The sequence below is a fragment of the Martes martes genome, assembly GCF_963455335.1.
Source record: "Martes martes genome assembly, chromosome: 10".
Classification (NCBI taxonomy): domain Eukaryota; kingdom Metazoa; phylum Chordata; class Mammalia; order Carnivora; family Mustelidae; genus Martes; species Martes martes.
The window spans coordinates 53,285,979-53,313,083 of record NC_137898.1 but is presented as its reverse complement, the minus strand read 5'-3'; the positions used below and the strand labels follow the sequence as shown (position 1 = coordinate 53,313,083).

The 27,105-nt window shown below is 39.4% G+C and overlaps 1 protein-coding gene across 1 annotated transcript; it reads left to right on the top strand.

Moving 5' to 3' along the window:
- Nucleotides 1-9,649: 9,649 nt before the first annotated feature.
- Nucleotides 9,650-26,895, top strand: ZNF215 (zinc finger protein 215; the record flags this gene model as incomplete). Its single annotated transcript, XM_080816301.1, has 5 exons — nucleotides 9,650-10,061; nucleotides 16,747-16,829; nucleotides 18,209-18,341; nucleotides 18,656-18,751; nucleotides 25,988-26,895. The coding sequence occupies exons 1-5, from the start codon at nucleotides 9,662-9,664 to the stop codon at nucleotides 26,893-26,895; spliced, it is 1,620 nt and encodes a 539-aa protein (XP_080672427.1). The 5' UTR covers nucleotides 9,650-9,661.
- Nucleotides 26,896-27,105: the final 210 nt, after the last annotated feature.

Genomic DNA, 27,105 nt, shown 5'->3' with positions numbered 1-27,105 from the left:
AACCTCAACTGTCACTTACCCAGAATTAACACAAATTTTACACCGCTGGCCTGAGACACCTCGAGGCTCCAGACACCTCTCTCTATATATGTCTACTTGATTATGCTTCTTGGACGGCACAAAGTATCTCATCCTCAACAAGCCAAAACTGAACTCATGGCCTTCCGCGAGACATTTTACTTGGAGGCAAAACAGAAGCAATGAATGACCGCATCAACCAGTGAAAACCATGTTTTCTACAAATCCGTATCTTTTCGAAGTTCTGCCATGCTTTTTGGTTCCCCGCAAATGGGGTGGTGGTGGCACCTAGAAGGTGGGGAAGATGTTGGCCGGTTCTCCCGGATGGGATGGGGGAAGCTAAGCCTGTTTGACAGGCCATTCTCCCTGCCCCTCACCCTCAGCTCCACCCCGACCAAGGCCCCTATCCACCCATTCGGTGGGCGGGGTCTGGGGACGGGGCGGGCCTGGGAGAAGCCCCCAGCCAGGACCGCAGACTGGAGCCGCGGGGGCTGCTGGGGGCTCCTTCCAAGGCCGGTGCGCGTGCGTGCGTCGGGGCCGCGCCTTGGCTTTTCCGAGACGCCGGTCGTCCCGCTGCGTGTAAGGGCCGCGTGTGGCCACGGCTTTCTGGCTGTGGCGCGACTACCCACGCCGGCTTCCTCCGCCCGCGACGCCCGCGGCCCCCGCGGGTCCTGGCGGAACGGGCGCCCGGCTGTGACTGAACGGAGCCCCTGCTGGGAGCGGTGCCCGCAGGTATCACCGGGTCAGCGGGCGGTGAGGACGCGGGTGTGCGGGATGGGGAATCCCGCCGGGGTGCGTCGGCCCGCTCGCAGCTGGGCGGCTTCCGGCGCGGCGCTCCGCAGTCTCTGCGGAGCCCCCTGGAGGGGGGCTCGGGAGCGGGGCGGGCGCGGGCTGCCGAGGGAAGTCAGGGCGCGGGAGAGCGCCGGTCGACAGCCTTTAGCCGGCCCCTCTTCCATTCGGTGACGGGGCTTCAGCCTCCAGGCGCTCGACCGGGGCCCAGTGGCTTCGTCAGTGGGTTAGGGAATAACTGGTATTGATCCGTCTCGGACATAAGAAGGCTGGATCGATCGGCTGGAAAAGAAAATGGAGAAGGCGTCCTTCCAGCTTGCCGCCTTTCCTAACCGTCCCTACCAGTCCTCGAAACAGTAAAACTTCGCGGCATCTTTCTTACTTTCAGACGCTTCCTTTGCAGACTGTTTTCTGCGCCCCTTAACTGCGCCAATCTCGACAGGCTCTTTTTACCACAAGCTGCCTCTCCGCGGTTTGGTGTGAACGACCCTCTGCCCACAGGTACTGCCGGCGCCCAGTTGGCACGTGTGCAGTTTCCTCAGCGCTCTAAAGCGCTTGAACCTGTGTCACGTGGGTGCTTAACGCTCCGGATTCCTGTCACGGGCGCCTGAGCCCGCCCTCCCCGCGGTCCTGGCTGCCGCTCTCAGCTCTTCGTTCGGACTGCCACCATCGTCCTGAAGGGCGTCCTCAGTACTTCAGAGTTTAAACTCGAACCGTCCTTGACTTCGTTTATTCCAGTGTGCGTCGCTCACAGACCACTGAAGCTTCTCGCAGTCCCAGCCATTCCTTGGACCTTCTATCTTCCAGACTGTCCCTTTTTGAAATCCTCCTCAGAGATGTCCTCCTGAACATCTCTGTCCTCCTAGTACTATAATTACTGATACCGAGTGAGGTATTAATTTATATTTTAAGGTATAAATTCCCAGTATGTTTTCTTGCTTTTTCTCACTTTGAGTTGAGTGTTTAGTTCATTTCATTCTTGTTTAAATATGGATGTAAGGCTTTGACGTTGCCTAACGGTGGAACTTAAGCTGTACTCTATGGATTTTGACATGCTGTGTTTTTTGTTTGTTTGTTTGTTTTAATTTGAGTTGTACTTTGATGCAAAGTTTACGTTTCAAATTAGTTGAGAATGTTTTTTACTTGTGTTAAATTCTAGGTTTCAGTCTGATAGTAAGTGTGGTCCGTAGCACTGGTAGATACGTTGTATTTGAGGTTTTTTTAAGTAATATAGTAACTTTTGTAAACATTTTCATAGGTGCTGGAATAGAAACTGCATTGTCTTGTTTTATATATCACTAAGCACATTTCATGTATACCATATTATTACTTAATTTTAGTTTATGTGTTTAGGATTTAGAAAGTTTCCTTAGTCTGTCCCATTTCCCAGGGGTGGGGGGAGGGGTGTTGATTTCATCTTTTGTTTTCTGAGGGTTTTGCAATAAATACATTCCAATTATGTTATTGGTACATTTAACAAGTCCTATTTGATTATAAGTTGTACCTTCAGTCATTTAAAGTTTCCTTTTCATCTACTTTCATGCATTTGTGCTTTTAAATCATTGTATGCCTGCATAATTATTTATTATTTTTTAAGATTTTATTTATTTATGTGACAGAGAAAGAGATCACAAGTATAGGCGGAGAGGCTGGCAGAGAGAGAAGGGGAAGCAGGCTCCCTGCTGAGCAGAGAGCTACATGTGGGGCTCCATCCCATCCCAGGACGCTGGAATCATGACCTGTGCTGAAGGCAGAGCCTTTAACCCACTGAGCCACCCAGGTGCCCCTGTTTATTATGTTTTAAATCATCCCTTTATTTTCCTCTTTCCAGTTCTTTTGTTTTGGATGTCTTTTGAGTGTTTATATAGTGAAATTATTTATCCAGTACATTTACTGTTACAGTGGATATCATTGTTACTATTTCTACCTTTAATTTTTTAAGTTTCTGTGCTTCCTTGGTGTTTCATTTTCTTTTTATCATTTGCCTGTGAGCTTTTTTGCCTTCTTTCTCCCTTGATAGTAATTTAAAAAGTGGGCATATAGTTTATTCTTTGGTGGGACCCCATGATACCTCTGTAGCACTTTGAAACTTTTTTTTTTCTTTTTTCTTCTTTAATGAACCATGCTTTCCATAAGCTTAGAGAAGGTTTGTGTTGGATCTCAAAATCTTCCTTCACTTGATACACTTAGTTCTGTGTCTGGTGGAGGTATAATGGGGGTAATGAGTGTATAAATGGTGCCAATACATCTGTACAAGAGGGCAAATGGAGAGAAACAGTTTTTAAGAAACTGTAGAAAACAATTTTAATTTGTTTTTCACCATAAGATTTTGTTCTCCCTTACCTCAGCATTTTGGAAGAGACTTTTAGATTTGTCTATCATATCACTGGTTCAATGAAGTATCCTTTTTTGTTCTTTACTCCTTCCAATCAAGATTGCCTGTCTCTCTTTTTTTTTTTTTTTTTAAGATTTTATTTATTTACTTGACAGAGAGAAAGAGATATCACAAGTAGGCAGAGAGAGGGGGAAGTAGGCTCCCCGCCAAGCCCGATGTGGGGCTCAGTCCCAGGACCCTGAGATCATGACCCGAGCTGAAGGCAGAGGCTTAACCCACTGAGCCACCCAGGCGCCCCAAGATTGCCTGTATCTTAATCCATTTTAGAATTTACCTTAATCTCATCCTGTTTTACTAAATGGCTCCCTAATTCTCTTTCATAAATTTACCACACATCCTTTTGAATCTCTATACATTAGGCAAGTGTCTTTTAATTTTTTTAATAAAAATTTTATTTTACAACATTTTCAGACTTAAAGAAAAATTGAGAATATAGTACAAAGAGTTCCCATATACCCCATACCCATTTCCCCTATTAGTAACAAATTAGTATGTTAATTAGATCTGTTAATTAGATCCATTAACTAAAGTCCATACTTAAATCATACTTCTTTAGTTTTTGCCTAATGTCCTTTTTCTGATTCAGCATCCCACCCAGGATGCCATATTTCATTTAGTTGTCATATCTCCTTAGGGTCGACTTTCTGTGACAGTTTCTGAGACTTGTTTTTAATGACCTTTATAGTTTTGAGGAGTACTGGTCAGGTATACTGTAGGAAACCCATCTATTAGAATTTGTTAGAATTTCTCATGATTAGACTGGGGTTATGGGTTTGGGGAAGGCAAATCTTTCTACCACATCGTCTCAGAGGGACACACTGTAACATGACCTGTCATTATTGATGTTAACTTTGATCACGTGGCTGAAGTATATTTTTTAGGTTTCTCCACTACAAATTTATTATTTTTCCTTCTTCCCATATTTACTATGGAAGGGATTCACTATGCAGAGCCCAATCTCAAGGGATGGAGAGTTATGCTCCTCCTCCTGGAGGGCTGAGTATCTACACAAATTATTTGGAATTCTGCATGAGAGATTGGTCTGTTCTTCCCCCATTTATTTATTGGTTGAGTCAGTCATGTATATTAGTGTAGCTTATGGGTATAATTTTATAGTTTCAGTTATTGCTCATATTGTTTCAGCTTTGGCCATTGATAGCTCTTTCCTTTGGCTCCTGTTTACCTTGTACATTTCCCAGTAAATGGTTTTTGAGCTCTTATCTATTTTCAAGCACTTCAAGATGCTCCAAGCCCACCATATATGTGTGTGTGTGTGTGTGTGTGTGTGTGTGTGTGTGGTTGGTTTTTTTGTTTTTTGTTTTTGTTTTGTTTTTTTTTTGTTTTTTTTTTGTTTTTTTTTTTTGAGAGAGAGAGAGACAGCACAAGTCGGGGAGAGGGACAGAGGGAGAGGCAGAGGGAGAAGGACCCTCTGCCAAGCCAGGAACCTGGTGTGGAGCTCTATTCTAGGACCCGGAGATCATGACCTGAGCCAAACGCAGACACTTAACCAACTGAACCACCGAGGCACCCCCATCTTATATATTTCTTGCTCCAGTTCTAGAATAAGTCATTTCTCCATGGAGCCACGGTTCCTTGTATTGAAGAATGGTATTAAAATCTGAGATCTGGGAGACCTTTGACCCCCTTTACCCATTTCTCCCACCTACCACTTTTCTCTAGCAACCACCAGGTTGTTCTCTGAACTTCTATTTTTGTTTGTTTTTAAGATTACACATATAAGAGAAATCATACAGTATTTTGCTTTCTCTGACTTTATTTCACATCATAATTCCCTTAAAGTACATCCAGGTTGTTGCAAATGGTAAGATTTTATTCTTTTTATAGCTGAATAATATTCCTGTGTGTGTGTGTGTGTGTGTGTGTGTGTAAATAAATTCCTTTATCCATTCATCTATTGATGGACATTTAGGTTGTTTTCATATCTTGGCTATTGTAAACAGTGCTGTAGTGAACATGAGGGTGTATATATCTTTCCCAGTTAGTGTTTTCATTTTCTTTGGATAAACACCCAGAAGTGGAGTTGCTGGATATAGGGTAGTTCTATTTTTACTGTTTTAAGGAACCTCCACACTGTTCCAGAGTGGTTGCACCAATTGACACCGCCATCAACAGTATACAAGGGTTCCTTTTTCTCCATATCCTCAGCAACACTTGTTATGTCTTGTCTTTTTCACAATAATCATTCTTGCAGGTGTGGGGTGATGCCTTATTGTGGTTTTGATTTGGTTTTCCCTGATGATCAGTGATGTTGAGCATATTATATGTATCTGTTGGCCATCTGTATGTTTTCTTTGGAAAAATGTTCAAATGTCTTCTCTGGAAAAATATAAAAATCTTCTGCCTATTTTTAAATCAGATTTCTTTTTTGTTATTAAGTTGTAGGAGTTCTTTATATATTTTGGATATTAATCTCTTACCAGATATGATTTGCAAATATATCTGCAAATCAGTCAATGCGATACACAACATTAAGAAAATGAAAAATAAAATCACATAATTTCAATAGATGCAGAAAAATGATTTGACAAAATTCAACATCCATTTATGATTTAAAAAAAAAAACTCAATAAAATGGGTATTGATTGCATATTATCTGCCAAGAAGTGGATGAGTGTTCTTTTAATCCCTATAATTCAATCAGACAGGTATTTTTATATTCATGTTACAGTTGAGAAAACTCAGGTTTAGTTAGATAATTTGCTTAAGTTCGTATATGTAGTAACTAGTACAGCTGGGATTTAACCTCATGTCAGTATGACTCCCAAGTATGTACTCTTAGTCACTATGTATCCTCTATAGCAGGGTTTCTTTACTTTGGAATTACTGACACTTTGGGCTGGATAATTCTCCATTGTAGAGCACTGTCTTGTGCATTGTAAGATGTTTAGCAGGATCCCTGGGCTTCTCTCAATGGATGCCTATAAGAGCCCCCAGTTGTGACAGCTAAATCTGTCTCCAGACATTGTCAGATTTCCTCGGTATCAAATTGCTCATGAAAACCCCTGGCTTAGAGATGTGTGATAAAATGAACGCTGAAAATTGAATTGCATCCATACTTGGAGAATTGTAAATTGGGTAAAAAGCTGTATCTGAACTTCCCTGAGTGTAATGACTCTTATAATTGGACAAGCTCTTTGGGGAACAATGAGTACTCTGTTCATAGTTGTTAAAAGAGATACTGGCTCAGGGGCACCTGGGTGGCTCAGTGGGTTAAAGCCTCTACCTTCGGCTCAGGTCATGATCCCAGGGTTCTGGGATCGAGCCCCACATCGGGCTTCCTCCTCTCTCTCTGCCTGCCTCTTTGCCTACTTGTGATCTCTGTCAAATGAATGAATAAAATCTTTAAAAAAAAAAAAAAGATACTGGCTCTTTTGGGAAGGCTTTTCAGTCCATATGCTTTTTGCACAACCTCTGTGGATCTCTTGACTTGGCTATACCCTATAAGGACTCCCACTGAAGAACAGTGCCAGTTTCTCTGCTAGCAAGCTATATTTTCTCTCCAGTGGCCTTCTGAATGAATTGGTACCAAATATGGCCCGTGTAGCCTTCTGAGCCTAAATGTTTAGTTGAGCCTATAAGTTCCTTAGTGAACATTGCAGACTGGCCCATAGTGAGTCCTAACAAATGAAAACTCCTAATAATTATAATCTGGGAATGTACTTTTTTTTAATTGAAATAAAATTAACATACAATATTAGTTTCAGGTATACAACATATTCTACAGTTCTATACAGTACTTAAAATGCTCACAACTATAAGTGTTGTTACCATCTGTCTTCATATGTTATTACAGTTTACTACCTATATTCCTTATGCTGTACTTTTCATCTCTGTGACTGAGTTTGTAACTGAAATTTGTACTTCTTAATTCCCTTTATTTTTCGTATCCCCCCACTCAACTCCACTCTGGCAACCACCATATTTAAGAGTCTTTTTGGTTTGTTTGTTCGTTCATTTGTTTTGGTTTTCAGATTCCATGTGTAAGTGAAATTGTATAGTATTTATTTTTCTCTCTTATTTCACTTAGCGTAATATCCTCTAGATCCATCCATGTTGTTGCACACAGCAAGATCTCATCCTTTTTTTTTTTATGGCTGAGTGATATCCCATTGTATATATATACTACCTCTTCTTTATCCGTTCATCTTGGGTTGCTTTTATATCTTAGCTATTGTAAATAATTCAATAAACATAGGGGTACATAATATCTTTTTAAATTACTGTCTTCATTTTGTTCAGTTAAATACCCAGTGGTGAAATTACTGGATCATGTCTTATTTCTGTTTTTAATTTTTTGACAAACCTCTGTATTGTTTTCCACAGTGGTTGCACCAGTTGACATTCCCACCACCAGTATACAAGATTCCTTTTTCTCCACATTCTTACTAACACTTGTTATTTCTTGTCTTTTTGATACTAGCCATTTTCTGACAGGTCTGAAATGATAGCTCATTGTGGTTTTGATTTGCATTTCCAGATGACTGGTGATGTTGAGCATCTTTTCATGTAGCTATCGGCCATTCATATATCTTCTTTGGGAAAATGTCTATTCAGGTCCTCTGCCCGTTTTTTTGATTGAATCGTGTGTGTGTGTGTGTGTGTGTGTGTGTGTTTCAAGTTGTGTATATTCTTTATATATTTTGGATATCAACTGCCTATCAGATACGTGATTTTCAAATATATTCTCCCATTCAGTAGGTTGCCTTTTTGTTTTGTTGATGGTTTCCTTTACCATGCAAAAGTTTTTATTTTGATGTAGTCCCAGTTTATTTTTGCGTTTGTTTTTCTTGTTTAAGGAGACATATCCATAAATGTGTTGCTAAGGTTGATGTCCGAGAAATTACTGCCTTTATTTCTGTTATGAGTTTTATGGTTTCTGGTCTCTTATTTTATTTATTTTATCATTTTGAGATTATTTTTGTATATGGTGTAAGAAAGTGGTCCAGTTTCATTCTTTTGCATGTAGCTGTCCAGTTTTCCAGCACCATTTATTGCAGAGACTGTCCTTTCCCCATCATGTATGCTTGCCTCACTTATCATAGATTAATTAACCATATAGGTATGGGTTTTTTTTCCTGGCTCTCTAACCATTTCTTCTTTTTTTTTTTTTTTTTTTAGATTATTTATTTATTTATTTGACAGACAGAAATCACAAGTAGGCAGAGAGGCAGGCAGAGAGAGGAAGGGAAGCAGGCTCCCCACTGAGCAGAGAGTCCAATGCGGGGCTCGATCTCAGGACCCCGGGATCATGACCTGAGCAGAAGGCAGAGGCTTTAACCTACTGAGCCACCCAGGCGCCCCTCTCTAACCATTTCTGTGTCATTGAAATGTACGTTTAGATTTTTCTCTGGCAATGAAATGACTCATATTTATTCTCTTATTTTTTAAAATAATTGTTTCTTAACTTAATTTCTAGTGGTATTCCAATTTTACTCATTTTATATAATCTTATTGATATTTTAGTGAGAATTTGTTTTTTAGGCATCACCAGTGTAAAGCCTTAATAACTTGAATATCCTTCTGAAGTTGTGTTTTGCTTAGTTTTAAAGCAAAAATGTGTTGGAGCACATAGGTGGCTCAGTTGGTTAAGTGTCTGCCTTTGGCTCAGGTCATGATCCCAGGGTCCTGGGATCCAGCTCCATGTTGGGCTCCCTGCTCAGCGGGGAGTCTACTTCTCCCTCTCCCTCCCGCTTCCTCTGCTTGTGTTCTCTCTCTTTCTCTCTATTAAATAAACAAATAAAAATTTTTTAAAAATAAAGCAAAAATATGTTGTCACCTGGTGCAGGAAAAACCTAATTGCAATTAAATTATGAAGTTTGTTTTAAAAGGACTGTTTCATTTATCACTTTTTGTGTGATGTCTGTGTTTTCTGTCTTTTTGGTGGGTGATAAGGGGAAAGAGATAGTATATTTTCTTGTTATAAAAATGGGAAATAGAGGCACCTGTGTGGCTCAGTGGGTTAAGCCTCTGCTTTTGGCTCCGGTTGTGATCTCAGGATCCTGGGATTGGGCCCACATGGGGCTCTCTGCTCAGCAGGGAGCCTGCTTCCCCCTTCCCTTCTGCCTGCCTCTCTGTCTACTTGTGGTCTCTCTCTCTCTGTCAAATAAATAAATAAAATCTTTTTAAAAGATGGGAAACAAGAATGGAATGATAACTTATTTATTAGACAATTTTTAAGAATATTATTTGTATTATAATATCTTTTAACACTATGCTAATATGTGTTCATTAAATATAGGTCATATTGGTGTCTTTTTTCATTCTCTCAGGTACCTGATTGTTGGCTGAAGCTCCTGGAATTTTTCTCTTATTGAGATAGAACTTGGCTAAAATCACAGTGCACATATATTGTACACAAATGCTTAGCCCAAGCCCAAGAATTACTAGAATCCTCCAGTTAGACAAATTCAAACTACAGTGGGAGTTCTGTCTAGGAGGATGCAGCCTCTGAACAAGTTGATGGCTATCTCAAAACCTCAAAACCTGATTCGACGTGAACAAAGTGAAGCCCTGAGAGCAGAAGTGTCCTGGCAGCAGGAATCCATCCCAGTCATGGAAATATACGACTCTGAGGCCTCTCGTCAAAAGTTCAGACATTTCCAGTATTTGGCAGTGTCTGGGCCTCATGAAGCCCTGTGTCAACTCTGGGAGCTCTGTCTTCAGTGGCTGAGACCAGACGTTCATACAAAGCAGCAGATCCTAGAGCTGTTGGTGCTAGAACAGTTTCTGACAATTCTCCCTGAAGACATCAGGACTTGGGTGAATTTACAGCATCCAAAGAACAGCAAAGAAGTGGTGTCTCTCATAGAGGATGTGATTGAAATGCTTAAAGATGAAGGTGAGAATGTAGAAAATTGGCAGTAGGATTATTATTATTGACCCTTACGTGAAATCAAAAAAAAAAAAAAAAAAAAAGGAAAAATTAGCTCGTACATACAGAGAACAGATTGGTTGCTGGAGGTGAAGGATGGGCAAAATGGGTGGAGGGTCACAAGTGTAGAAACTTCCAGGTATAAAATAAATAAGTCATGGGGATGTAATGTACAGGATAGTGACTATAGTTGATAATACTGTATTGCATACTTGAAAGTTGTTAAGACATTAGATCTTAAGGGGCGCCTGGGTGGCTCAGTGGGTTAAAGCCTCTGCCTTCAGCTCAGGTCATGATCCCAGGGTCCTGGGATCAAGCCCCACATCAGGCTCTCTGCTCCGCGGGGAGCCTGCTTCCTTCTCTCCCTGCCAGCCTCTCTGCCTACTTGTGATCTCTGTCTGTCAAATAAATAAACAAAATCTTTAAAAAAAAAAAAAAAAAGACATTAGATCTTAAGAGCACTCATTACAAAAAAATAATTTTTGGAACTATATGTGTGACAGATGTTAACTAGACTTACTTTGGTGATCATTTTGTAATATACATTAAATATTGAATCATTATGTTGTTCACCTGAAGCTAATAGAGTTGACCCATGAACAACATGGTTTTAAACTGTGTGGGTCCAATTATACATGGGTGTTTTTCAATAAATACAGCACAGTACAGTAAATGTATTTTCTCTTATGATTTTCTTAACATTTTATTTTCTCTGCCTCACTTTACTGTATGTAATACATATAAAAAATATGCATTAGACTGCTCATGTTATTGGTATGGCTTCTGGTCAGTGGTAGGCTATTAGTAGTTAAGTTTTGGGGGAGTCAGAAGTTATATGCCAATTTCCAACTACTCAGGATGTTGGTGTCCCTGACCACTCTTGTTGTTCAAGGGTCAACTGTAGGATGTTATATGTCAATTATACATCAGTTAAAAAGAAAAAAAAGAGCCTTAAAAAAAGAGTAACTGACTCTTTCCATATGAAAAGAAATTATCTTTTTCTGAAGCTAGAGGATGTCAAGAGCCAGATCATGAAGGACTTTACTATATCAGGAAGCGCAGGTTTTATTTTGTAGGAAATGAAAGTAGAGAATGAGATCTCACAGCATGGGTAGGGGAGTAAAACGATTTGATTTGCCTTTTAAAATATCATTTTGATACCAATATGGAGTAGGTGGTTGGCAAACTATGGCCCCCAAACCAAAAGTTTTTGGAGATAGTGCTTTTGGAACACAGCCATGCCCACTGATTTACTTTTAGTCTACAGTTGATTTCATGCTATGAGCAGAGTTAATCGGCTATAGCAGAGACTATATTGCCTGCAAAACCCAGAATAGTTGCTATCTGGATCTTCACAGAAAAAGTTTATCAGCGTCTTGTTTAAGGGATAGACCTGATGACTCTGAAAACAGGAAAATGAGTTAAGATAGATGAGGTGTTAAAGAATGTGGGAGTATTGGGAAAACAGGAATTTGAACCTGAAGGAATTATGGGCTGTATGTAAGATATGAGTAGGGGTAAGATTTGATGTAAATGTGCATGTTCTGCCATACATGAATAGGGCACAAGTAGCAGATGTTATGGGAGGGGATTTATACAGTAGTTATGTGGCATGTTGAATTTGAGATCTCTATAGGTTTGGAAATTTACAGGTGTGACTAGAAGTAGGAAAAATACATATCATTAGGGAGCATCAGTATTTAAGGTCTGTCATAGATTTAACTGCCCATTACAGGAAATACAGAGGATAGAGAAACATGTTAAATCATATCATGGGAATGCCATTAGTAAAATCTAAACTCTGGGAAACTACAAGACAATCTAGTTTCTAAAACAATGATTTGATTTATCTTTTAAAGATTTATTTATCTGACAGAGAGACACAGTGAGAGAGGGAACAGAAGCAGGGGGCATGGAAGAGGGAGAAGCAGGCTTCCCTCCAAGCAGGGAGCCTGATGCGGGGCTTGATCCCAGGACCCTGGGATCATGACCTGAGCCGAAGGCAGATGGTTAAATGACTGACCCACCCAGGCACCCCTAATTTTATTTTTTTAAAAAAGATTTTGCTTATTTAGAGAGAGCACACATGCGCAAGCAGGCAGAAAGGAAGAGAGAATCTCCAGCAGACTCCATACTGAGCAGGAGCCCAACATGGGGCTCCATCTCATGAGCCTGGGGTCATGACCTGAGCCGAAATCAAAGGTTGGACGTTTAACCAGCTGAGCCACCCAGGCACCTCTCTACAACAAAATAATTTTATGGGAGAAGTGGTGATACGGACAAGGGATTTAGAAATTAAATGTAGAAGATGTATAACAAATCAAGAGAGCATGTGAACCTTGTAAGTCATGAGGCAGTTGATTGGATATTTGACAAGGAATTATTGGCTGGGGAGAGTGATGATATTATTGCTATACTTAATCCTTATTTGAAAAAGAAATAAAAGATTAAACAGAAGAAAAGCCAGGTAAGCAGGCTAGAAAGCATAATCTGGGACATCAGAGAACCAGGAAATGTTAGCATCTTGAGCTAAGAAAAGAGAAATATTCAAGAAGGGAGTGTCAACACTGGTATGACAAAAAGGTTCTCCTATTACGATGAGTATTGAGGGTGCCTGGGTGGCTCAGTTGGTTAAGTGACTGCCTTCAGCTCAGTTCATGATCCTGGAGTCCCAGTATCAAGTCCCACATCAGGCTCCCTGCTGGGCAGGTAGTCTGCTTCTCCCTCTGACCCTCCCTCTTCTCATGCTCTCTCTCTCTTTCTCTCTCAAATAAATAAATAAAATCTTTTTTTAAAAAAGCTTAAAAAGGATGAGTGTTGAAAGTAGTTTAATGAAATTGTTGATTATGAAGTAATTGTTAAGCTTTAGAATAGTTTCAGAGAAGGAGTTGAGGTGGTGCTTGGTAGTTAGTTATATTCGTTTTCTATTGCTGCCATAACAAATGACCACAAAGTTAGTGAATGTATTATTCTACAGGTCTGTAGATCAGTAGTCCAAAATGGGTCTCCCTGAACAAAAATCAAGGCATCAATAGGACTGCATTCCTGTTTGGACCTCATGATTCCTTTCACCCATCTTCAAAGCTTGCAGTGGTGAGCCATGTGCTTTCCACACTGCTTTCCCTTACCCTCCATTCTGTTGTCACAGTACATGCACTTGCTCAGTAGAGCATGGTTGCTTTCTCTCCCTCTCTCACTTACCCTGACCACAGCTGGGAAACCTGTTTTTTAGGATTCATGTGATTAGATTGTGATCACCCAAATAATAAAGGGTGATTCCTCATCTCTCAAGGTCCTTAACTTTAGTCATATCTGCTGAATCCCTTTTGCCAGTGTATCCAAGGATTAGGGGTGTGTATCTCCAGGGTCTATTATTCTCCCTATCACATACATACTCCCCACCACCACCACTACCAAAAAGAGATGGATGGCTAAGGTGTGAATGTGATAATGATTATAGACTATTCTTGAAGTCTGGTTGAGAAGGAAAGGAGAGGTTGCCAGGTAATAGAGGACTGAGGAAGGTTTTTAATTTGTTTTAACCTGTCTTGGCTCTCTAAAGAACCCACCCAAAGGGCTTGCCCTTGTTTTATCTGAGTCAGAACTCTTCCAGGACAGAGGTAGCCACCTGGGCGGCATTTGTAAAGCATTTAATGGGAAATGTATTAGCCTCTCCCACCTAAGACAGTGAACACAAAAAGATTGGGAGGAAAGGCTGAGGGGTATGAGATGCTTTGGGGAATAAGGTTTTTGAAAAGTTCTTACATACTCCTAGAGATCTAGAAGGCTGGGTACATGTTCAGAAAGACCTGGTAAGACCTGACCTTCAGGCTTTGCATAACCAGAAACTAAAGGCTAAGGTAATGTTGAAAAATTATCTGGCTAAGTGTTGAAGGCAAGTCTTAACACCTGCAGCCCATCTGGAAAGAGTAGGAAATGACTTTTGTTCGTGCTTGTTTTGTTTTGTTTTGTTCTGTTCTGTTCTGTTTTGATTCCAGGTAGCTAAGGAAATCTCTTAGGAATCATTAGCTGACCACTAAACTACGGGAACAGACTTAAGTGGGTACACACAACAAAGAATATAGATGTTACAAATCAGTTAAAAAAAGTAAGTCAGTGATGAACAAGAATTAAATCAGTCAGGTCCACAAAAATGAGGGAGAAATTGATCAAGAATAATAGCTGGAGACTTAAGCACCCCACTTTCATTAGTGGATATAACAACAGGAAGAAAGACAAAAAAGGAAATAGAAGACTTTACTCTACCAAGTTAGACCTAACAAATATATAAGCATTCTACCCAACAACAGCAGAATGTATATTCTTTTCAAATGCACATGGAATATTTTTTTTTAGACCAAATGTTAGGCCAAAACAAGTCACAATTAATTTTTTTTTAAAGATTTTATTTATTTATTTGACAGAGACACAGTGAGAGACGGAACACAAGCAGGGGGAGTGGGAGAGGGAGAAGCAGGCTTCCCGCTGAGCAGGGAGCCCGATGTGGGGCCCGATCCCAGGACCCTGGGACCATGACCTGAGCTGAAGGCAGACACTTAACAACGACTGAGCCACCCAGGTGCCCCAAGTCACAATTAATTTAAACATTTAAATCATTCGAAGTATCTTTTTTGACCACAAGAGAATGAAATTAGAAATCAATAATAGAAGGAACTCTAAAGGGACGCCTGAGTGGCTCAGTTGGTTAAGGGTCTGCCTTTGGCTCAGGTCATGATCCCAGGGTCCTAGAATGGAACTTCACATTGGGCTCCCTGTTCAGTGGGGAGCCTGCTTCTCCCTCTCCTTCTGCTGCTCCCCCTGCTTGTGTTCTCTTGCACTCTCTCTCTGTCAAATAAATAAAATATTTTTTTAAAAAAAGAAGGAAATCTGGAAAATTCATAAATATGTAGAAATTTTAAAAAGATTAGGCAGAGATAAATGAAATAGAGGATAGAAAAACAACAGGATCAATGAAACAAAGTGGGTCATTTGAAAAAATAAAATTGACAAAGACTTAACTACACCGACCAAGAAAAAAAGAAGACTTCCTAACTTATTGATGATGAGTTTTAACCTGATGCCAAAGCCAGGCAAAGACCTCACAAGAAACGAAAACCAGCAAGCCACATCCAGCAGCATATTAAGAGGATAATACACCATGACCAAATGGGATTTTTCCCAGGAATACAGGATGGTTCAACATATGAAAATAAATATTATACACCATTCTAATCGGGGAAAATCACAAGGTCCTCTTTTTTTTTTTTTTAAATAAGATTTTATTTATTAGAGAGAGTGCATGTGTGCCCAAGTTGGGGAAAGGGGCAGAGGGAGAGGCTGAGGGAGAAGCAGACTCCCCGCTACGCAAGGAGCCTGTTGTGGGACTCAGTCCCAGGACCCCGAGATCATGACCTGAGCTGAAGGTAGACACTTAACAGACTGAGTCACCCAGGTGCCCACAAGGTCCTCTTGATACATAAAAAGCATTTGACAGAATCCAGTGCCCTTTCATGATAAAAGCACTCACGTACTAGGATTAGAAGGGAATTTCTTTTACCTGATAAAGGGCATCTATGAAAAACCTACAGGAAGCAGCTTACCTAATGGTTAAAGACTGAAAGCTTTGCCCTTAGAATAAGGAGCAAGACAAGGATGCCCACTCTGGCCACTTCTGTTCAACATTATACTGGAGGTACTAGCTAGTACAACTAAAAAATATCCTAATTGGAAAGGAAGAAGTAAAGCTATCTTTACTGTCATGTGATCTATTCTTAGGCAGTTTATCCTTAAACAACATGGGTTTAAAATGCATAGGTCACTTTTATGTGATTTTTTTTTTTTAAGATTTCATAGCAAAAGCCATAAGGCATTTATTTATAACTGCCTATCCCAGTATCCACAGGTCAAATGGAAGACGACTGGTTCAGAGTTCACACCTACTGCCCTTTGAGTACCCAGAGAGGCCTGCAGAGCCCATCAGCAGCCCTTGGAATCCCTGGAACTGGGTTACCTATCTTTTTTTTTTTTTTTTTTTTCATTAAAAAATAATTTAAAAATAATAATTTTAAAAAGGCAGCCTGTATTCATGTATTGGGTGACTTAATGTTGTTAAGGTGATAATACTCCATAAAGCACTCTGCAGGTTCGAATGCAATTCATAGCAAAACTCTAGTTACCTTTTTTTGCAGAAATGGACAAGCTGGTCCTAAAGTTCATATACAAAGTTCATATACAAAGGACTCCAAATACTCACAACAGCATTGACAAAGAACAAAAGTTAAGGATGCATACTTTCAATGTCAAAACTTACTGCAAAGCTGTAGGCTTTAGTTAGGGCAGAATTCAAGTTATTTTTTGGAATCTGCTACAACCACAGATGAAGCCTCAAAATACTAGTTTGGCCTTCTTTGCCCTGATCCAATATTTCTCAACCTCTGGTAGAGTATCAGAATCATTTTTAGAGTTTTTAAAAACTATAATATCTGAGCCCCACCGTTGGAGATTCTGATTGCTGGTAGGGCCTGACATCGTTATTTTTCCAAAGCTCTGAAGATGATTCCTATGAATAGCATGTTAGAACTACTACTATAATCATTAAATGTTTCTCCAGGACAAATCTTGTCTCCCTAATGTTTTCTTTCATCTTTCTCAGAGCTACCCTGCAAGGATTCTGTCCTCCAGAAGGGGAGCATCAAAGAGAAAATGGAATCTGACTTACTAACTGGCGATTCCCAGGTGAATTCGGATCCTACTCTTTACTGAAATGATCTGCTTTTTCTTTTTTGGCTTTTGAGCTTTTGCTAAATATAGTCCATCTAAGGATGTAAGACTGTTATTTCTCCCATAGGACATTGGATCTGTTTTATTTTAGTTAATGATACACTCTGGAAAATATTTAATCCTTGTATTTTTCTGTGCATCTCTTCCCTCTGGTTTAATAGACAATAATCAAAGCCATAGAAATAGAGCCCACCAGAGAATGTTTAGAATTAAATGTGAGGGGAGCCAAGGGCAGAGTCCTGAGTAATGTCATTGAATAGGCAGGAGCAGGAGAACCCCAAAGGATACTGAAATAAAAGCATCAAAGTTGTAGAGGAAAACCAGGAAGATACAATGTCACTGAAAGCCAAGGAGGAGAATTTTGCAAGGATAAATCCTTTAAAAAATTCAGGAAAATCCAGCCTGAATGGTGCTTATTCCCTTACTATCATGAAGATACTACTATGTGTGGGAATAGAAGTCAGGTTGCAGAGGGTTGAGGGAAGAAGGTGAGGAAGTGGGCAAACTAATGTAGATGATTTTCTCACGTCATCTGATGTCATGGAGTCATCTGGCTCTGAGGCACAGGGAGGGAAGAGATTTGTGTATTTCACTGTGACTGAAGATGCCCATTATGACAAGGTCGGGAATGCTAGAGAGGGAAGTGCAACAGGTGATGGTGTGAAGGCCCTCATGAGAAATACCTACGCAGGGTCTGATATACCACTGCTAAGGGCAGGGAATATGATGGTAAATGAAAGGAAATCCTTTGTGGAAATGACAGTCGAGGCAGACAGGCACACACAGGGAAGTAAGATAATTGCAGATAGTAATAATTATTACAAAGAAAAGAAACAGTGCAGTAGAGACTGATGAGGAGGGTGGCTACTTCATCTTGGGTAGTCAGGAAAGGACTGGCTGACCGGCCTGGGAAGGAGTTAGCAGGCTGCCTTTCTCAGTTAGAGAAAATGCCCTACCTCTTCTGCTAGCAGAGTCTCCATCTTCATTACAAATTCCCCTCACATCTACCCGAAACTCTTTTTGTTCTGAACTCCTTCTATGGCAGGTATTTTCACTCTATAGTAATCTTTTGTTCCACAATTATTCCAACTTTTTTTTTTCTCAAAATAAAAGTTAATTGAGGGTTAGGACTGCACTTGATTTCCTTTTGTAGCCCTCACAGAATACCAAGTTGATAGGCCTCTAGTATAACTTGATTTTCATCACTTAGAACCCCAAACATTTGTCAGTTTCTTACATATTCTGATGATCTACCCTATTCTTTCCTAATTCATTTCTCCTCTGGTAATATTTTTGGGAGTGACCTTTGGTTACAAAGGAATTTAATGTTTTAGGAACCAGTAACATTCAAAGATGTGATTGTGGAATTCACCGAGGAAGAGTGGGGACAACTGGACCCTGCTATAAGGACCCTGCACAGGGATGTGATGCTGGAGAACTATAGGAACCTGAATTCGTTGTATCAAGGTGGTTTCTGTGTATTTACCTCCTCTGCCTGTCAGTAGTCTCTTCATCTGCTGCTAAAAACCAGAGGACGACTGCAGTGGTTAAGGGTACTTGGGTTTGGGTTCAGGTTTCCTAATATCCTTTGGGCATAATAACACAATTTCCTGCTGTGTATCTGAGTGGAAGTCCTTCCTAATGGAAAGCTAGACATTCACAGATCCGTGGTGACTGCTTGCCTTTCAGAGGCTCTTAGACTACAGAGGAATGGAATCTCTTCCCTTTAAAAATGGCTGAGGTGTCTGTTTTGTTGTTTTTTTCATTTTCCCCATGAACAGAACATCTATTTTCCAAGCCAGTTGAGATCTCCAAGTTGGAGAGTAAGGAAAGAAGATGGACAGTGGAGCACAAAATCCCAAGCACATCTGTTTTGGGTAAGAACCAGGCAGATACAAGGCAGCTGTAAGAAGCTTCTGTTTGTCAAATATGCAGCGTACTCTTAACAGCCTTAGAGTGAGAGTCAGGGAGGTGACGACAAAACTGCCCAGGCTTTGAAGGGAAAAAGTCACCATTGCCTTTTGTTCACAGATTCTTTTCCTTTGGTGGATAGGCAAAAGAATGTTGCAGGTGAGGAACACAGACGCCTTTAAAGCTGTGTGGTCCGGAGCAACCTACCTGCCAGTCTCTTCATCTGTAACATGGAGTTAATTACAGTACTTACCTCCACGTTCCTGTGAGGCTTAAGTGAGTCATATGGGTAGCACAATTAGAACAGTGCCTAGCACGTGGTAAGTGCTATGTAAACAAACATTACTAACCCAACAGGAAATCATATTCTTTCTTTTAAAGAAAACAGAATGTTCTGCTTTATACTAGAGTGACTTTAGTAATCTTCCATTTTTCCTTCGTTTACTATAGAACTTCTTATGCCCTAACTTTCTACCTTCATGTAATCTCTTAATTCTTACTAACATTTTGTTTGTGGGAGATTGTCAATTATTGTATGCTTAATGTAAATTTTAGTACATGTAGAAAAGTTTAAAGAGGAATAGAGCTCACCCCATTACCTCACTCCCCAGAGCTGTGCAGTATTAACATTTTGATTTATTTTCTTAGACTTTTTTCTTTGTGATGATGTGTCTCTGTGGCTTATGAAGATTTGTTTTTTTCCAAAATTGGGATCATCAGGGATATGTGACTTTATATTCTGCTCTTCTCTTATACTCTGCTCTTCTAATATGATACCATGGGCAATTACCTGTGTCACTAAATAGTCTGTGAAAGCATGGTTTCTAATTCACATGTAATGTTCCATCATATACATGTATTATAATATATTTAACCATTCCCCCCCCAGCTGTTGGACATTCAGATTGTTGCCAAGTTTTCAGGCACATCTGATAAGTCTCTTAGGATATACTTATTAGAAGAGAAACTCCAGCATCAAGGGGCGTGAATTTATTTAAGTCCTGTTACATTGTGCTGTATTGTCTATAGAAAGTTTAGACCAATCCGTACTGTCACTAATAATGTATTATCTATTTATTATTATCACCCTAGCACCCTCTTATTTACCTAAAATCTTTATTGATCTGAAAGGCAAATTATTCAGTTTCTTCCTTTCTAAGGTAAATTTCCCTGCCCCCCCCCTTTTCTTTTGGACCCCATTTCTCGCTGCCTTCTTTCACTTACATTTTTACCATTTCTGCTTCATCCTCACATTAGCTTTTCAACATTTTTAGATCATTACTGATTTGAAAATTTTTTCTCTCAACCTGTTACTCTATTTCTCACCTCTTTATAGCCAGTCTTCTCAAAATATTTTGTACTTTTCTCATTTCCTCACCCTCTGTTCCTCACCCCATTCCAGTTTAGCTCTTAATCTACATCTCCATCTGAAACAGTCCTTTCTAAAGGTCATAGAAGACTTTCTTGTAGCTAACTCCAGTGATATTTTTTCATTCCTTATCTTACATTACCTGCTCCTCACTCTTAAAAACACTCGTATGTTCTTACAATGCTTCTGATTTTCCTCTTCTCTTTCTGGCCTTTTTTTCTCTGTCTGGTGGAGACTTCTCTTTCTCTAACTCTAATTTCAGAGTTTCTCGACATGTGGTCTCATTTTGTCATCTTTTCTTAGTCTGTGTTTTCTTCTCTAGGTTATCACATTCACAACTGCAGCTTCACTTACCACACACATGGAGGTGACTTATAAATTTGTGTCCCCAGCCCAGGCTTCCTTTCTGAATTGAAAAATCTGCAGACACATGACATTTCCCTTGGATATCTTTTTTTTTAAGATTTTATTTATTTATTTGACAGAGAGAGAGAGAGAGGAGGAAGCAGGCTCCCCACTGAGCAGAGAGCCCGATGCGGGGCTTGATCCCAGGACCCTGAGATCATGACCTGAGCTGAAGGCAGAGGCTTAACCCACTGAGCCACCCAGGTGCCCTCTCTTGGATATCTTAAAGATGACTCCAGTTCTATAAAACCAAAGTCATAACTTTTCCTTTTCCAGTATTCTTCCATTGTTCCTTGAGCAAATGGCACTGCCATCCATCCAGTTACACAAGTATAGTGATTATCCTTGACATAACTTCATCTCCTTCACCTCTCTAATACTTGGTTTTATCTCTCTAAATATCCCTTGAATGTCTCCACTTCTCTTCATCTGTAGTGCCACAACCCTAGTCCATGTACCATCACCATCTCTCATCTCAACTATCCTTGCAGTCTCTCAATTCATCATACGGGAAGATCTTGCCATGCCTCTTTGTTCTTTTTCCCCAACTCCAGTGTTTGAGCCACATTGCAGACAGAGAGATCAGGTTCTGTCATATGCTTGCTTAAATCACTGTGCTGACTGCAGTTTTGCCTGCTTCAGAACACAGTAGTTCCCACCTGTTTCTCCAGCCACACCTCACCCTGCATCCTCCCCTCACTCTTTGCAGCCAGACCATACTGCTCTGCTTTCAGTCAGCATCAAATATGTATTAGCATCTCCTGTGTCCTCAGCACTCTGAGAGGTGTTGGAGGACTGCAGAGAAAAGAATTCCACAGGGCATACATTCCAGATGTCCCTCAAGTGGGGCTTGCCCTCCATCTCAGGGCCTCTGTTCATGCGGTTTCCTGTTCATGCTCATTCTCTTGTTCTTTGCCTAGTTGACTCCTTGTCTTCCTTCAGATCTCAGATACACATTTCCTCAGGGAAGCCTGTCTTGACTCGTTTTTTTCTGTTATATACTCCCATAGGACCGTAATCATCTCTTTTTAGCATTTATCACAATTATATTTTACTTTTATCTGTATAGGTCTTTGTCTCCCACATTAGGCTTTATGTTCCTTGAGGGTAGAGACTGTGTCTCTTTTTTTCTTTTTTTTTAAGATTTTATTTATTTATTTGAGAGAGAATGAGAGAGAGAGAGCATGAGAGAGAAGGAGGTCAGAGGGAGAAACAGACTTCCCAAGGAGCTGGGAGCCCGATGCAGGACTCCATCCTGGAAGTCCGGGATCATGACCTGAGCCAAAGGCAGTCACTCAACCAACTGAGCCACCCAGGCGCCCGAGACCGTGTCTCTTTTTGCCCTACCTTTATATCTCAAGTTTTGCATATATGTAGGAACTAAAGGGAAAAACTGGATAGGTAAATATTGAATCATGAGAAGGGTAAAAATTAGTTTATTTGTTTTGGTCATTTGTGATTCAGTGAATGGCTTTATGTCCTCTATCTATTAAGACTTTGGAGGTTTTTAAGTAAGATCTCATGGAAATTCCCACTGATCACAGTTATGGCAAATGAAATATCGCTGAGGTTTTTTATTATTTTTTTATGGTGTCTGCCATACATATTTTTAAATTTATGTTATCACATATATTCCCCCCCCCAGTGCTTTATATCTCTTATTTTTAGGCATAAGAATTTTTCCATCCCCAAATTAGAAATATATTTCCTGATTTTATTCTGATTTCATTTATTTCATCCTTTAAATATAATACTTCAATCAATCTGGAATTTACCTCGGTAAATGTAGTTTATTTTCCAAAACAGTTAATGGACTACAGTAGATTAAAGGTGGTTCCAGAATCTTTGTCACTCTTTCCATCAAGATGCAACCTTTGTATGCCTGAAACTAATGTCATATTGTGTGTCAACTATACTTCAGTTAGAGGGAAAAAAAATAAGGATACAATTTTGTTTCCCCACCCTTTGAATCTCAGCTAGCACTGGACTGTTGAATCAATACAATGCAGCAGAGGGGACACTGCTGGTTCCAGGTCTAGCCTGTAATAGGATTTGCAACTGCCACTTCTTTCTCTTGGAAGTTAGCACCCACTACACTACTTCAGCTAGCTTGACATTGCTGTTTATGAGAAGCCCAGCATAGCCACGTGGAATGTACATACATGCACACACACTTAAAGGCTCATCAGATGATCAGAGGCACATCTAGATTTAAGTGCTAATGATCCAAGTTTATTATAAACAGTTTAAGGTAAATTTGGATAGAGAATATAAAAACAAATTTTGGACAGCTTAATTAAGTAGTCAGAACCTTGAAAAAAGAATCCTGTGGATTTTAATCTGTAAACACATATAAGTCATTGGAATGATTTGAGAAGTTGGGGGAAACGCTGAGATAGGCCAAAGAAAGGAAGAGGTGGTTTGGCATGGGCTGGTCTCCAGATACCCAGGATTGGGATGATAGGCTAGGTTTAAAGTGTTCATTTTTGTTTCAGATTAGAGACAAGAACAAAGTCTTATAGGTAAAGCACAGTTTGTGAGTTTGGGATTAATAGGAATAAGACATTTACTCAAAATCTATTAAGCACAAAAGGCGAACAAATCATGGGTGTAAAGATAAACAGTAGTGTTTCCACTAAAATCAATAGATGAGGGTGTTGCTATAATTATTTTATGTTGACCTGAAAGACATAACTAATGAATTAAAAAAATGATAAATTTAATTAGTAGAAAAGAGGAAAAAAGGCTATTATTTATAAACGGTAACTTTCTACTTAGAAAATCCAAGAAACTCATTGTGAAAACTATTACATCTGTTAAGAGTTTTGTAAGGTGGCCAGATATAAAATAAAAATACTGGTAGCTTTCTTATATGTTAGAACTAAGTGATTTGAAAATAAAAAAATATATGAAAGTGATTTTTAAAATAGGAGTAATGAAGTGATATGAAAAATGAGCTATAGAAATATGAGAACATCAGAGATTTGCTTGGAGAAATATATTTAGGAATTTTGCCATTCAGTAAATACTGCCAGAATAGATTGTTTCAGTTACCTGTTTTTTCTAACAAATCGCCCCCAAATTTACTGACTTGAAATAGCAATCATTTTATTAAGTCTCACAGTTTTGTGAGTTGACTTAGGAGTTCTCAGGATCCACATGATGTTGGCTGAGGATACAGTGTTGTGCTGGGATGGAATGGTCAAGATGGCTCATCACATGGCTGGAAGTTGATGCTGGCTGTCACTGGGAACTTCAGCCCTGTGGACCAGAGCACCTCCATGTGGCCTCTCCTTGAGGCATGGGTTTCTCATAGCATGCCAGCCGGGTTCTTGGTATTTCCTGAGAGGAACTGGAAATTGTCAATCTCCCTAAAGGCCAAGCCCAGAAGTGGCATGGTATCACTTCTACCGTATTCTGTTGGCTAAGCAGTCATAGGAGTAGTCCATTCTCAAGGGGAAGAAAAATAAACTCCACTTCTCTGTGGGAGGGTGTCAAAGAATGTGCATGTATTTCTTACTACTTAAGCATAATTAATACATGGTGTTATATTTTCAGCTGTACAATATAATGATTCAGCAATTCTGCATATTACTCAGTACTCATCATGACAAGTGTACTCTTAATCCTCTTTTCCTATCCTCACCCATTCCCCCCACTTACCTCCCCTTCGGCAAGCACCGGTTTGTTCATTATGTTTAAGACTCGTGTTTTTTGTATATACACACACACACACACACACACACACACACACCCCTATATATATCTTCTTTATCCATTTCTCTTTGAATGGATATTTTGGTTGCCTCTGTTATGTTGGCTTTTGCAAATAATTGTGCAGTAAACATAATAATTCTGCATATATCTTTTTGAATTAGTGTTTTCATTTTCTTTGGCTAAATACCCACTAGTGGAATTACTAGATCATGTAGGATTTCTATTTTTAGGTTTTTGAGGAACCTCCATACCATTTTCTATAGTGGCTATACCAGCTGGCATTCCCCCAGCAATGCACAAGAGTTCCTTTTTCTCTACATTTTTGCCAGCACTGTTATTTTTTGTGTTTCTGATTAACCATTTTGACCAGGGTGAGGTGATATCTCATTGTGGTTTTGATTTCCATTTCTCTGATCATGAGTGATGCTGAACATCTTCCATGTGTCTGTTGGCCATCTAATGTCTTTTCTGGAAAAATGTCTATTCAGGTCCTCTGTGCAATTATTAATTGGATTGTTAGTTTTTGTCATGTTGAGTTGTATAAGTTCTTATATATTTTGGATTCTAACCCTTTATTGAATATGTCATTTGAAAATATCTTTCCCATTCAGTAGGTTGCTCTTAATTTTGTTGATGGCTTCCTTCACTGTGCAAAAGATTTTTACCTTGCTGTAGTCTCAATTGTTTATTTTTGCTTTTATTTTCCTTGCCAAAGGAAACATATCGAGAAAAATATTGTTATGGCTGATGTCAGAGAAATTACTGCATATGTTTTCTGTTAGGAATTTTATGGTTTCAGGTCTCACATTTAGATCTTTAATCCATTTTGAGTTTATTTTTGTATATAGTGTAAGAAAAGGGTCCGGTGTCATTCTTTTGCATGTAGCTGTTTAGTTTTCCCAACACCATTTGTTGAAGAGACTGTCTTTTTCCCATTTTATATTCTTACTAACTTTATCATAGATCAATTGATCATAAAGGTGTGGGTTTATTTCTGGCTCTCTATTTTGTTCCATTGATTACCATTCTGTTTTGATTACTATAGCTTTGCATAGTATGTCTTGATACCACCAGTTTTGTTCTTCTTTTTCAAGATTGGTTTGGCCCAAGAAAAAGGGTGTTTCTCTGCTACTTTTGATTATAGTTTTTTTTTTTTCCCCTGCCTTTGTTAAATATGGGGATAATTGCAGCTTGTATGGAAAATAGAAGCACTGATTACAAGTTTATTGTAGCTGGTTAAGATGTGGTGCCTATAAATGTAGACATGTTTTTAAAGATATGATTAAATTTCTATTTTAGAAGGGTGTATCTATTATTGATGAACAGTGTAGGTTAAGAGAGACAAAAACAAGATGCTAGAGAAAGGAAGGCTAGGTATAACCCACACAGACTAGTTATGAACCAGTAATAATTTGAACTATGATGTGCCACATTATCCCAGTTCATATGCTTGATATTTTCCCAAGCCCTGTGTATTCTCTGTAATATTACTGAATAGCTCTCCTCATATTTTATGATCTCATAACCTCCCTTTTAATACTTTTATCCCTTTTATTTCTTATATAGTTCTTCTTTTTCTAATCTCACCTTACATTTCCACTGTGTATTTAAGGCCTATAAAATATGCATATCCCTTATGTGTTTTAGCATCCCTTTCCTAATTAAACAATTTCCCTTCTTCTAATTCATGGAATTTTTTATTTCTTTTTAGACACAGAGATAATTTCAGAAAACCAAGATTCAATTCCAAAGCAGAGAATTAATGGAAAAAAATCCTCTCCTGGAGTGATTATGACAAGACTGACCAAAAGTAGATCCCCTTCTTTAGATGCTTGGATGAGTGATGATTGGTTATATAGGAAGCAGGAACACTGGGACATAAATTTGCCAGAAGAAGCTTTTGTTCATAAGACAGTCTACACTGAGGTGGGAAACTTTGAAGTTAGTGAGATTAAGAAAAGCTTAGATGTTAAGTCAGTTAATTCAATTTTGGGTATACAACAAGGAATTCCTATGAGAAAGGAGTCCTCAGAATGTGGTAAGTTTAAAACTAACTTCAAATTTAACTTAGACTCAGGTAAGCAATATTCAGATTATAATGAATGTGAGAATGCCTTGAGCCTGAGTATAGATATTCAACACCCAGAAAGTCATACCTCAGTGAATTCCTATGAATGCTATCTATGTGGGAGAGCCTTCAGCCGGAGTTCATCCCTCATTCGACATCAGATCATTCACACAGGAGAGAAACCCTATAAATGCAGTGAATGTGGGAGATTCTTCAACAGACGTACAAACCTTACTAAGCATCAAAAAATTCATACTGATGCAAAGGTCTGTGAAGGCAGTAAATGTAGAAGAGCTTTCAGTGAGAGTGAAGACAGTAATAAAAATTCAAGACTTCATTCTGGAGATAATCCCTACGAATGTGTTAACTGTGGAAAATCCTTCAGTCGGAGCTCCTCCCTTATTCGACATCAAATGATTCATACAGGAGAGAAACCATTCAAATGTAAGGAATGTGAGAAAACCTTCAACAGGAGTTCAAACCTTAAAAAACACCAAAAACTTCATACTCAAGAGAAGTCCTGTAAAAGGAAGAAACACAGACATCAGTGAATTTAACATCAATGAATTTATACTAAAGGGAATCCTGTGAATAGAGTAAATGCAAGAAAACATTTGTCAGGGATTCTTCTCTAATTCATATGACAGAATTAATATTGGAGAGAAATCTGTTATTGTGTCAGAATCTATTCCCAAATGAAGCCACAAGGGTTTAGAGTAAAATGTACATACAAGTCTTTGCCTGTCATTATTCTGATAATC